At 43.4% G+C, this 14,288-nt stretch overlaps 1 protein-coding gene across 1 annotated transcript in view; it reads right to left on the reverse strand.

Moving 5' to 3' along the window:
* The window catches only part of LOC144141535 (hydroxyacyl-coenzyme A dehydrogenase, mitochondrial-like), a 50,265-nt gene that overhangs the window by 9,139 nt on the left and 26,838 nt on the right, over positions 1–14,288 (reverse strand). The window contains exons 6-7 of the mRNA XM_077673081.1: positions 6,687–6,759; positions 803–919 (exon numbers count right to left, since the gene is read on the reverse strand). Coding sequence (XP_077529207.1) covers positions 803–919; positions 6,687–6,759 — 190 coding nt within the window. The remainder of the gene's footprint in view (positions 1–802; positions 920–6,686; positions 6,760–14,288) is intronic.

Consider the following 14,288-nt stretch of genomic DNA (forward strand, 5'->3'; position numbering starts at 1 on the left):
AAGATTGTTTTTTAGTAGATACTACAAGCACGTCCCCCGATGTCAGCTTATTTGCCTTGTAGTTCGCGCCAACTACACTCTCAATGAACTTGGCAATTAGGAAGACCGACTTGCAGGTAACTGGAGATTCCTTGATCTTGGATTGTATCACCAAGAAACGAGGAAAGTTGTCCGGGGTGTTGAACTTCATGTTGGGCAGAGGTTTGAATATTACATCGGTGCGGGCCCTTTTTGGGGCCCGATCATTTGGAAGAGAGGGTTTCGAAAATACCATGCGACATAGTATAAAGCAGGGGATGGGGGTACTTTCTTCTTTGACGTTACCCTGATGGTCAAAGAGGTCCTGGAGCTCCCAGCCTGATAGACAGACAGGGAGCCCATCAGCCGGAGCTTGACCAGGGCTCCGACAGCCACCGTTCACGGCTTCTAACCCTTCACCTTTCAACTTCTCGCCACGGTAGGTAACAGCTTTTAAGTATGGGGGGCTCGGGGTACGCGGTGTCGCCACTTACCGTCACCAAGATTACTCAAGGTGCCCCGTGCGGGGATACAGTAATGTTGCAACACCCTTTATGTTTGTATACATGCATGTGCACACTTAGAGCTGCGCATGTGTGCCTTTTGGTAACATTCCAGCATTACTGAAGGCTAGCATGAATTCCCTCACAAACCTTTCTTGTATTGCTCCAGAATTTGATAGTAGCCACCTTTTTCAGAAAGATCTACGGACGTGCAAGCTTTTAAGCTTCACGAACAGTGACGCAAGAGCAACTGGTTGCCCCCTAGTTACCTAGACACTTACCGTCAATGATGAATTTGGTGACATCAAGGCCAACATAGTCGGTCAGTTCTAAGGGACCCATTGGGTGGCCAGCACCTAGCTTCATGGCAGTGTCAAGGTCCTGGGGACTGACCTCACCTATGAAATGCACAGGGTAAGAGTAGTACAAACATGTTAGAGCCACTGCAATAAAATACTTTGCAAAAGCCGCTATTTACATAACAGTTCCACTCACACGAGCACATACCTAAACACGAAAACACAGACAACTGAAAAGGTTATCGCTTGTGATAAAATGCAACTTGGCAAGCCCCAAGCAAGCAGCACCAGAGTGTGATTGTCCCCATAGCGCTGTTCCTTTTCCTGCACAAGGGCTGCAACCCTTTGCAGAACACATAATGAGAGAATCGACAAAAATTGCTATCTCACTTGCAGCCATTTTTTAACCCATGTGTACTCAAACAGTCGACAAACATATTACAGTCTAGTCCACTTATAACAATATCCAAGTGCCAAGGAAATCCCATCGTTATAACCGATAATTGTTATAAGCAGGTTGCGAAATAAAAAGACGGAACAGAGCTCAAAACATTTTATTCGCATGCCAGCAAGGTCGTACTACTACTAATTTGCGGATAAGAAACCACAGTCGGTCACCTTTGATTGCCGCGTGTGAAGCTAGCGCAAATCTTTTCCATTCCAAGAACACCTATAGGTGCTTCACCTAACTGAGGTAAATGTCCTTGGCGGAAACGAAGTCCCTGAGGGACTGTGTCACGCATTGGGCCTCCTAAGAAGACGCTACCTGAGTAGGCTGCGCAACTGCGTCATTAGAGCCATCACTGTTGCACTTTTGGTGCACAATATAACCGGATTCAATCGTTATATCCGATATCGTTGCACTGGAGCATTGTAATAGACGGTTTATTTTACCTTAGAAAGAATGCAAAAGTTGACGGTGCCATAGCTGTTCATCGTTATATCCGATATATTGTTATTAACGGTATCGTTATAAGTGGACTCGACTGTAAAAGGAATTGGGGGGAAAAAAAAAAACATGCTCAAGCATGACAAGGGGGTGCACGCTCTGCATTTGATCCCCATTAGATGGCACACTGAAGTGATTCTAGTTGAGCTATAATTTGAGGCTGTGGTGCACAGTTCACTACATTTTTTAAAGGGGCATAAAGTCAAGAGAAAGTTGGCCTATATCAATAGATTAAAGTGCCGTAATACAGTGAATGATACCACTCGCAGCAGCAGCAGTTAACAATGCACAAAATGCCAGAACAGGATGGAAGTGCATCGCCGCTCTATACACTTTTTTACCGTAAAAACCTATATGTATTCCTAGCGTTTTTTCCCTCTATATTTTAGTGTTTAAAATCTGCGCCTCAACTACAACAACATCCTGATGGTCTGCTATGTAGTTTCATGTTCTCTCGGGCTTCTGAATTTGAATGTTCACCTATCTCATGGTCACTATCAGCTTCATTTTTGGTCAGATGCAGTTCACACAGAAAAAAAACATGTGCAAAATTTATTATGTACTGCTCTGCTGACTTGCTGGTGCATCCTCACAGAGAATGTCACTGAATCATTGAGAAAAAAGTAAAAGGAAATTCGCACACTTTTCTCGAGGAAAAAAAAGAAAGAATGAAAGAAATGTCAGCAAACTTTTGCCTAAAGACCCAGAACATGGGCTAAACTTGAACCTAAGAAATTGATTAATACGATGCTTACGGCTCACTTCAGTGTTCTTTTAAAAACCAGAAATCGGGAAAAACATGTGCACTGGCCACTTGTTACTGCAGAGTTGTCTTGAGGATATTTTTCTTCTCCATGCATCACAGCACTAGCTTTCTGAATCACCCTTATTCAATATACAGCAGTAAGAAATGCCCACACAGGATTTCAAAACATTAGCCTATTAAAGGGACACTGAAGTGATATGTAAACATTGCGGGATTACTAGCACAAATTGTAGTCCGGAGTCCCCAGGCCATGTTTCGACCACTTTGGGCACGTTTACGCGATTTTATTTAGTAGAAAAATTAATTCGAAAATGCTGTCCTCCTCTCTTTACGCTCGCCCATTTTCTGTGGCGTTTTCGTGTGACGCCGGGAGGAGCCGAGCTCGCAATTGGCTGCGCTACTGCAAGGCTCCCCGGCCTTCAGACAGAGTCAGTCGGCCCAGCGTTTCGTCCACCGGCCGCGGATGGGTCGTCGCAATTCGTTCGCTCAGTTGAAATGAAGCCAGGACACGTTTGTGAATGAAAGAATGTGCCTTTCTTTACTTTGTTAGTTTGTACACTGTATCTAGCTCCAAGTCGAGTCAAGGTCGCCTTACACAAGCGCTGAAGAAGGGCACATGCGACGCTTCGCTGACTTTACGCTAGTAGGAAAATCTAAGGCCACTTGAAGGCGGCAGAAGAGTCAACGAAGTCAATATTGGTACTAAGAAAATAAAATCAACTGAAACTTTTACTGTACAGCGCAAAACTAGGGAGCAGTAAGCACTTTTTTGCGCTAGGTGAACAAGCACAGCGATCAGCAGCATGACCGCACATCTGTGAACGCTTTTCCGTCCAAGAAATGCAATTGCTAGACGTGAGATATTCTGGAAGTTTGGGGGACGCTTACTGCACGGGCGCTATACGACAAATAGTCACCTGAAGTACTTGAAATGATAAAGCTAAATAAAAGTGTAAACTTGTTATACATTGTATACCTTATATATCCAGCTTCGCAAGACATGGCCTGTGGCCGAGTGGTCTAAGGCGCTAGGTTACCGTTTTGGAAGTCGCAAGTTCGAATCCCCAAGGGTGCATCGTTTTTTTTTTTTTTTTTTTTTGACAGTTGATTTTTTTGTTTTCGGCCGATGTTTTCTAAACTGAGTTCACCATTTTTGGGCCGTAACGTTCACTGTTCCACGAGCGAGTTTGCAGAACGCGCGCAGACTGCCACTGACGCTCTAGCGAGTTCTCGTTAGCGTGCTCTGCTTGCGGGCAGTGGGCACAGGCCTGAATCAGCACACCCTTGGCCTGGTGCGAACACGCTTTTTATGATACAGGCATGAGTGAGGCAAGCTCCGAATATGAGGGATAAGCACATGGCATTTGAGCGTCAGCTGTGACGCGGAGGGCGTCATCCACTGCCTAGGCCTCGGCTAGTGATTTCTACGATTCCAAGCTGTCCTGGGAGGCTTATCTCAGGCATTTTACAGCCGACAATATGGCAGAAGGGCGGTACGGCGATTACTGAGATATCGAGAAGGCCCATCCAACGATTCCGTCGGATGTCAAACATGTTGTTTTACAGAACCGAAACCGAAACTTGTTTGAATGCTAACCTCGGACATCGTCCAATCACGGTGCCATCTCCTCGCGACGTCACAGCTTTAGTTGGTGCGGCCGCCACAGACCGCGCATGGTAGTTTTTCTTCTTTCCCGCTTTATAAAATAATTAACGACTTATCAACCGGATAAACGATGAAAAGTGTGCTAATTTGAGCCAGTCTACGCAGTGCAAGCAAAAACGGGAGCTTGACAAATTCACTTCAGTGTCCCTTTAAAACTTTGACAGGCAAACACAAAGAAAACTGAGACTAGAGCTTCACATTAACTGTAGTAGTAGAGACTCTATACAGCTTATTAGTTGCATTGATTGATTGATCGTGGGGTTTAACGCGCCGACGCAACGCAGGCGATGAGGCGCGCCGTAGTGGAGGGCTCCGGATTAATTTTGACCACCTGGGGATCTTTAACGTGCGCCGAAATCTCGTACACACGGGCGTTTTTGCTTTTCGCCTCCAAGCTTATTAGTTGCCATGATTAGGTCAACGTCTATAGCATCTGAAAGTGAGTGACAAAAGTGACTACCCTGTTAATTCAGATCTTATATTTTACCTTTTACACTTGTTCATTTGGCTTCCGCAAATACTGAAAATTTGTCAACTAATTTCTTTACCTTATACTTGAGGCTCTATTACAATTATTTTCGTATATTCACTGTGCGGCCTCACTACTAGGGTTGCCACCTGCCCGATTTTTGACCGGCCCAACCGGTTTTTTAAGACAGTGGGCCGGTTGCCGGTCCGTGCAACCAGCAGTCTTGTGCCGGATTTTTGGGCATCGTGGCGCATTTATCATTTCTTTTTGCGTTTTATATTCATCAATTCAGCAACTACGACGGTAAATACGTGTCGACAAACTGCGCAGAGACCCACGAGCAGAGACAAGAGCACTCCCCGAGATGAAAGGGGACGAAGGGGTGGAACAACACGACAAAATGCCGCCGCCACGGTCAGCGGTGCCACCACCGTTGTCGTTCTGCGTTGTTGGTGTATTGCATAGTATTGTGTGTGTATGTATGTATGAATATCAAATACATTATGCCATTAGCAGTGCATACTTTTTAACACTCGTTTGTTGGATTAAGATGCAAAGAAGAGCTTTTAATGGATGAGGTATGTGTGCGGTTACCTTTCAGTGCAGCAAATTCAAAGCAATAATCCAAATTTCAGTCACTTTCAGTACAAACGTTCCAGGAAAACACTACAATAAATGGCATTGCATGTAAAAGAAAACATGGCGTCTTTTTTTAAACACAAATTCAACTTTCTATATGCCCACCCCTCCCCCCCTTTCCCCCCACTTCTTGAAAGGCCTTTTTTTTTGGGGGGGGTTATTCACTGCCGCTAATACAGTCGAAACCAACCACAATGAACTATGATACAGTAAATGTACTTATATCTAATGCGGAAAATCCCTATTAAAAATACGTGCAAGATGTACACTTTACAAAAACCACACATTGAATACATAAAACCCTGGGTGCCTGTGGCCATGGCTGAAGCACACCAGCTTTCTTAAATTTAAGTGGTATGTCTTCTCAATAATGCCCCATTGGTGAAATTAAAGCAGGCAGTGCAGCCTTTACACAGCCTTTCTTGTGGTTGGGCAGGAAGATGCGTTAGCCTGCAATGTGTTCGCTTCCCTCTTTGCACGAAAATGAGCGTCCTTTTCTAGAGGAGAGTGGGTGAATTACTTGCCCAAACCTTACTCATTTTGAGCACCTGCTGCTTGTAGTTGAAAGTGCATAGATTATTAGAATACAGAAGCCACGAGGAGCCTGTAAATTCCATGTACCAGTCTGTGCTAATGGTAACTAAAGACAAGCAAGACATTAACTAGCATGTTTCCTGGGCATAAAAACATTACTTACAGTCTCGCAGAAGCAACCACAACCAAGTATAATGGTACAAGAAAGAAGTAAGCACTGTAAAATGCATTGTATGCTAACTCAACACTATTCTAGATCTACATTTTACTGAAGGGTCAAGCATACGACCAACATGGATTCAGCATTTGCGGACTGCAACAAAAGGGTCTCTCTGGGTCACTGTACATGCCCAACAAAGCTGATTCGGCCATACCATATAGGCTGCAATTCCCACCTTGGAGATCGATAATTCGGACAAAAAAACAAATGGAGTCAGGAGCCGTGATGCCTCCTTTTTTGAATCCTTGAAAAGATGGCAAGCAAACTAAATTCTGCACCGAAGCTCCCATGAGACAACACAAATTGGCCCCATTTTGGTCATGCTTTTAAATTCACACAGGTGGATCATGCTTATAAAGACGGAAAGAAAGAAAGAAAAAAAAAGAATACTGCAATGTTAAATTTCTCGTGATAATTTTAATAAAACAGGCAGTGCTTTTCTTTTTATGCAGCCATGTAGTATGGAAGCTATAACAAAAAGCACTTGATTAAAAAAAAACAACCCACAATGCAACACCAGCGAAATTTATTTTCTGCTCCAAGCCAAGCATTATAGGTTCTTGCACATGCATGAAAGAAGTGCAGTAGGGTTTATCTGCCCCACCTATTTTTTTTGTACCTACCTCGCTCCAACATCCTAACTGCTTCCATAAGGTACGGAACCAGCAGCCTGTTTACAATGAATCCTGGAGTGTCCTGCAAGCAAAAACAAAGAACATAAGAAAATGACAAACACATCTTTCTGGTAGTGGAAATACCATTATTGCCAATGTCAACTTATCACTATCCAGGCCCCGCAGTGTAGCTTACCACGTGGTGTGCAGTCATTGCACTAACAAGGCCGGCACAAAAAGGCTTTCTGAAGAGCAACACTTGGGGCATCAATTACCCAAAAATTGATACAGTGGATGTTTTAGCCTCAGACTTCACAGTTTTCCAGGATAAACACTGGTCAGGCCATGTTTGTACATTGTTGTGCTTCAAAATGAAACTGATTAATTAACGTGAAAGTTTGGGCAAGTTGATACTCCACTGCAACAAAATGTTAAGCATGGAAAACGTTTGCTGCACTGGTGTCTGCCACTCGCTAGATTATGGATTCCCTTTTGTGTTGGTTTTTATGTTTTGGCAACGTAAGGTGGCTTTCCATCAAGTGCAGTGCTTGCCTTTTCCACGCTTGTTTGCACAGATCTGCAGTTGTTTCACCACTTAAATGTGTATTCCCCCAATAATCCTCAGCTGAAAAGCAGCGCCTGTTTATGTCACCTTTCTCTGTCCATATTTCCTATTTCTGCACTGTAAATATAGTACCCAGCCGATTTTTCAGACCTTTAGAGGAACAAAAAATAGTCTGAATAAAAGAGCAGTTCGAAAAATCCACAAGTCGCAAAAATGAACTTTATTTAATTTAAACATGATTGAAGAAGGCACGAATGGTACCTTGCCTTAAATTCCTTTGCGGGCGGTCGGGGGTTTCATCGCCGAAGTCAGAGTCATAGTTGCTTTGCGGCAGCGCGGTCACTTTGTGCACGATCTCGTCATCTGTTAGCTCCAAGCAGAACACTATGTTGCTGTCCCCTGCAGCTAACTCTCAAAATGCCACGAAATATCAAAGTTGGTTACCCTGCCAGGAGTCAAGCCAATCCCCATACAATCTGAAGCTAGCCAGGTGTTAGGATTCAAAATGCCATTGTCCTGAGTCGCACCCTGGCTCCGTTGGAAAAATTTTTTTCCGAAAAATTGAACTTTTGGCCTTATTTTGTCATAAACATCCCTTGTTCAGATACATTACTCCTATGAGACAACTGGCGGCTCCTCAGGAAAGTCTGGAATATCCAGCAAGTACAAATTTTTGGAGTCTGAAAAAACGGTCGGATAATGTATTGTGTTTGAAATAGAGCCCAATCAAAAATCACTTTCAAAGAAAAAAAAAAAGGAAAAGAAAACTGAAGTGTGGGACAACAGGATTACCCAAACCAAAGGCAAAACAGTAAGTGGGCCACACAAAAGTGCCGAATCTAAACTAAGACCAAAATGCTTCTTTAATGTATACAAAATTTTTATTTTCGTGACGGCCTACAAACACTAGCTCGGAAGCAAGTTATGCCTGTGAGTGTGCTCAAAGAGAATTGCCAAAGTGCAGACATCGAAGTAAAGTAGTAGCTGCCCCAGCGCCAGCCTACAGCAATTGCCCTTGTACTGGTGTCTATAGCAACTGCTTGCTATAGGCTGGCACAAATAACAAATAGACGATTGATTTGATTCGATTGTGGGGTTTAACACACTGAAGCTACACCTGGGCTATAAGGGAAGCCATAGTGGAGGGCTCCGGGCTAATTCTGACCATCTGGGGATCTTTAACGTGTGCCAAAATCTTTACACACAAGCATTTTTGCTTTTAGCATACATCAGAAAAGAGGCCCCTGCGGCCAAGGTTGAACCTGCATCTTTGGGCGTAAATAGAAGAGGGTCTCAGTCATACCCCAACATAACAAAAAATTGGCACAGCTTGCACTACTGGTGCAAGGCTAAACAAACAGCAGAGCTGGCGCCCCTCTCCCTTCGTTCAAGACCTGGCTGTTGCACCTCACATTTATTTCCGAACTTGCCAGTGAAAGTTCTCGTCGACTGGCAGGCCCAGATCATTTCGTCCGCAGGCTTTCACATCTCTCCCAAAGTGGACCGCGTTAGCACACGCTAGAACCGGCGGCCAAGTCCAAATCCAATGCCCGCGCTACAAACCCAAAGGAAATGCTGTGTGCTCGGAATGCGATGATACCTCAATCAGATAGACACCGGTTTTATAACCCAAGGAACCCAGTTCGATTCCAACCCCAGGAAGCGTTTTTTTTTCTTTCCGACTGGTTGCACATGTTATTGTTTCCCACCGCTGCTAACCCCTAACCCCTTGGGCCTCTGGGGTGGCCCGGTGGTTAGGTTGCCAGTTTCACGGCATAAAGGTTCTGGGTTTGATTCCCGGGACCTCCCTAACCACATTTTTCTCTTGAGGCTTCGAGGTTTTTTTTTTGGTGCAACGGACGGACAAAGCTCGGCCTAACAGTTCTGCTGTTAAAATTCAGTGCCATCCCATTCCATAAAGGTGGAGCTGTACGTGGCTCCATTGACCAGGGCGCAGTCCAAGGAGTGCACAAAACAAAATACGTCTGCTCATAATTTGCGATTGAGGCAATTATGAGCAGGGGCTCTATTTTCGAATGCACAAATTCCCGGGGAATTGGGCAATTTGCCAAAAGTCTTTTCTGACTGGCTTTCAATTTTCGTCACGTGCTTCTGGTTGACAAAGCGGTTGTGTGTGCTGTCATCATCTTCACGTTTCATGACGTTTACAGGCACCAGTTCTAAATTTTGCCTTATTTCTCTTTACTGAGAGCGCATAATTCTTGGCCAGCAATGAAAAACTAGACTAAATGCAACGGACATGACAGCGTAAGCCTGTCTTTGCTATTCAACAACAATACTGCTTGTAATACACACCCCCTCTGTGATTGGCTGAGAAGGCGTGACGTAATTTAAACAGTTGGCGGGAACGATTACGTCACGCATTGGCAACTCCAGCCTGCGTAAAAGTGACGTAATGCTACGTAACAGCTTGAAATGGCAGCTGCTTTTGCCGCAAATTAGGGCAAAAAGTTTCCCGGCCCTTTGGCGCTACGAAATGTCCGGCAATTTGCAGCAGGCGCAGTTTCGCATGACGCGCGGTCTAAAGCATGTTTTCTATAAAGAAATAATAGTTTCGACTGTTTCCAAGTCAGCGATCATGGAGCATACAAATAACGCGCAGTATTTTGGTTTTATGTTTGGCAATAAAATAAAAACTAGTTGTTTGGCGTAACCGCAACATAAGAGGGCAAGTACAAGCCTCTCCATGACAAAGAGAACCCAATGCATGGCATTTGTCCATACTCGTCCTAGTGGGCTGTTGGGTCACATGATCGAACTCAAGAGAAAAATAACAAAGAAAAGTGACTATTTGGTTCATTACAGCGCTGATTGAAGTTGAGCTTGACTATAATGAGTGAATCGGCGACATCGGTACGCTCCGCGGTTATCAGGCATAGCGTTTCGCTGCTCTTATGTGTCATAGAAGCAATGGTCGCGGCCATCTTTTTCTGTGATCGCGCCATAAACTTGCAACATAACAGCAGACGATAGCATGGCGGCGGTGGCAGCCGGGAAGGTGATAACGCTGCAAAGCTTGCACTGAAGCAGAGAGCTCAACTATGTTACTAAAAGCGATTGAAAGAAATAAATAGATACGGTAAAAAAGATTGTGTGATGTTCTTTAGCTCAATATCCGCCTTTCGGTCGCTTTTGGATCAACGTTACTCGATCGCCTTGTGGTGTTGATGCCAATTTTGACCTGCAGAAATGTGTTTCCCTCGCCAACCTCAGCTACCGTCTAAATTTTTATAACACATTCCAAAAGTTTTTATATATTTTATGGGGAATATTTGATACCTTAGTTGTGATCCTTATGAGTGAAGTGTCAAATTACACTGCATGTCGTCATAGCTATACATGCAATATGTCACTGATTGCTTACAATGTGCTTACGCAAAAACACATGGTGAATTGCCTGGGAATTTGTGCAGTCGAGAATAGGGCCCCAGACCGTGAATTAGCTGAATGAAACTTTGAAGGACTAGAGTTATATTCTAGAGGGCAAACATGGGGCTGCCTATTTTCCTCCCATGCCAGCAGACGGGACTTTTCACAATATTTACATGTTCACTGCGAATTACGTAATTATGAAAAGTAGATGAGCCTTGGCATCATGTTAGTCATCTTAGCAGCTAATTCTCATATAATTTGTTTTGGGATAGTTTTGATAAACCAACAGTTACAGCCATTTTCTGTAATCATGCCCTCTCCGTTGACAGCAGTTTGGAATTCTTTAACTTTTACAACTTCACTGAACTAACTAATTATGCCAAGCAAATTAAACTCAGCACAATGATAAACCCATTCTGGCAGCCAATTTCAACATTAGTATATTAGATGGAGACCTACAGAGCATTCAATAGAAAGTTGGCTTTGCAGTCAAATTTGTCCACGTGACTTACTGTCAACACACGCAGTTTCGGTCAGAACCTAGCCTATAGCAGCTGCGCTGTAAAAACCCAATTTCCATGCTGTTACCAGTTCTTTGGTGAACATTATTCTATGCACAGCTTTCTGAAATCCAGAAGTTGTTGCAGCTGCTGACTATGTACCCCTTTTTCTACGAAAATAAAATCTGCATCCCTGAATGACACCCATGAAAGCCTACATTTTCTCCATTTTGCAACATTCAGATTGGTGCACGATTGTAGAACTTTTTTAGTACTTAAAAACAAAGGACCTTATTAAAAATTAGTTTGTGATGCTTATGTGTGTGTCAGCGCTTTCCGGTGCAAAGGAAACATAATCCAAAAAGCACCATTTTGGCTGTGTTAGGCCAATCTTACCTTAAAGCTTTGTGGCTAAAAATAGTGCCATGAAATTGATGAAATTAAGTGATCTATGGATGCATAGCACCCTAAACTAAAAATGGTGATGGTAGCTGATAATGACCATGGTAAACGGAGTGCAATGGATTTTATAGGGTCCCCCACAGGATAGTCCAACTAATCCCCACAGGAATTTCACTAATCCGAACATCATCAGTGAAGTTACTGCATATCAAAAGATCACAAACTTATGTGTTTTATCCTTCTCTGCCGAGCCATTTGTAACACGTTGGAAGGTAGTGTCACAGCCGGTCTAAAGCACTGACATCCTCTTTGTTTGACATCCTCTTGCACCTCTTTTTTTTTTTTTTTTTTTTTCCTGCTTGCCGCGATTTTTTAAAGCCATGCCGGTGTCATGTGACGGGCGCTCGAATGATACCGAGATGGTGTGGACATCGCACGCTACGGCGGTGCAAAAACGCCACATTTTTAGTGATTTGGACGATTCTACACGTGACTCTTTGGATTAAATTAGCAGCACTGACTACAAGGACAACTTTTTGTCATCGGATTTGGGCACAGAAAGTGGCAGTGTGCCAAACCGTCCCAGAACCTGATAGCCCTGTTCAACACAAGCTCAGAAAATGCAAAAGTATTGAAACTGTGAAACTTTGTGCTGTGAAACTGTGAAAAAGAGTGGAGCAGAAAACCAATGTTTTCTGCGATGCATGTGTGGCCAACCTATGTTGCGAGGAACTGCTTTGCACAGTGACACAAACCCACTAGTGCTTTTTTTTTTTGTAAGTCAAGAAATTTTACAGTTAGACGTTTGATTTTGCACTGATAGTATATTTACAAAATGCATGTCTTAAATTTTTTTTCTATATTTTTCTCTGTAGAGAAACACCAATGTTTTTGCTTATTTTTTGTGTTTGTCCCAAACCTTTTCTGTATGGCTTTCTTGCTATTTTTTTTCAAAAACAATCCCCACTACAATTACTCTTCTACAATCTGATCCCATACACTTATATGTTGCATATTTTTTGCGACCGAGAAAAAATTGTTTGCTATGGTATCCCAAATCACTGCTTTTCCTATGGTCAGGAAAGTGTTAAGCAGCTTTTCTGGCAAAGCTAGCCCATCACAAAAAAATTGCAGCCCTTCCCTCCTTGTGATGGGACCCAGAATATCAACATGACAGCTTGAACTTAAGCTCCCTCATTCCTATTTTGCTACAGTAGTGATAACAGCACTGCCATTTGGAATGCTCTGTGCGTTGCAGGTGTGCACGTATCTCCACCAAGCAGGATATAAATATTTCCCTGTGCAAGTGTGGCCATTATTAACTCTTTCGTTACTGCGCCTATTCAAAATCGTTGAATTTGATCGATATCTTGGGAGCCCCTTTTCACAGCGTTCGGGGCCTAAACAAGTAAAGCTATTGGAGTTAGCTCAGAAAATGCCCTTTCAAAATCAGTGTTGTTTTCGTTTTTGCAACAAAAACGTGATTTTTTACATGCGTTTGCATTACCTGGACATGGAAAAGGGGCGTGGTCACTGCGCATCACTGCTACCAACGAAGAATGCGTGCCACTTGTAATTACCCTGTATCAGCGTTTCGTTTGTTATCAGGGCACAAATGGTGAATCAGAAAAGGAGTTTCAGTCGTCAGGTTTACACTCTGACAGTAATAATCCCTGAAATCGGCTGAAAATGTCAAGCAGTGCCTGTCTGCAAAGCTACTTTATGATTTTAGGCAGTTTTTTTGCCTTTGCGCACGTTGTTCTAAGTTGTGTTGTAGCTCTACTTACCACAGTACCATTCCCGAACAGTTTACAACAGTTTTCGTTTTGTTTCTGCATCGCGAAATTCCTATTTGGCGCTACTATGCAGTTACCCAACTTCAAGCCTACCTGCCATGGCGCCTTGAGCGTCCACGACTGATCCTCGAAAAAAGCATGCCGCTTCTGATTTCATCCCACCCTAACCTGATTTCTGTGATAAGAACTTCTGATGCAAGTCAAAAGATAACACCCACTCGCCAGATATCTGTTCCGACGAGGATAGCGCTTCAAACCGGCTTTACACACTGCCAGCTGTTCGCCTGCCAGTTTCGTTTCCATACGAGGGTATCTCCGGGGGTCTAGTGTTGCTCCTTAGTTGAACTGTCTACTCGGACAGAGTCTCCAATAAGTTTTGTACTGTTTCATTTCAAAAATGTTAGGTGGCGCTGCAATGCAGGAGGCTTGTAGTGTTGATCTTTTTTATCGCGCAACAGCTACTCGGCCTAAGTTTGCAGGGCACGATTCTAGCACATCGCACCTCATTCCTGCAAGCAAGGCTACAATAGAGTCAGAAGATGACAATAAAGCGCAACTTTATGTTTTGAGAGATAACTGACAGTGAACATCAACAAGCATCAACTACGGAGTTCCGTTTTTAACTGCATGCATGTTTTTCCACATCACGTGCTTGTCCCAAATACTGTGCTGGCCTTATATGAAAAGTCAGTCATTGACAAGATGTTTTTACGTTATGTGTGGGCAAATCGAGGACTCTGATAATGTCAAATCGCCAGATTTCTTCCATGGAACCACCCGAAATTGCACATTTTGAATTAGAGGTTGGGCTTCACTGCATGACACGAGCACCACGCGTGCTAACATTTTTTTTAATATCTGACAAATGGTTCCACGCAAGCGGACATTTTTTCTAGGGTGTGTTTTTGAAATGTTTCTCTACAAAATGTATATTTTAATTTTTTTCTACTACCGG

The sequence above is a fragment of the Haemaphysalis longicornis genome, unplaced genomic scaffold (genome assembly GCF_048455015.1).
Source record: "Haemaphysalis longicornis isolate Haplotype H1 unplaced genomic scaffold, Haemaphysalis longicornis Haplotype H1 scaffold_1, whole genome shotgun sequence".
Lineage (NCBI taxonomy): Eukaryota > Metazoa > Arthropoda > Arachnida > Ixodida > Ixodidae > Haemaphysalis > Haemaphysalis longicornis.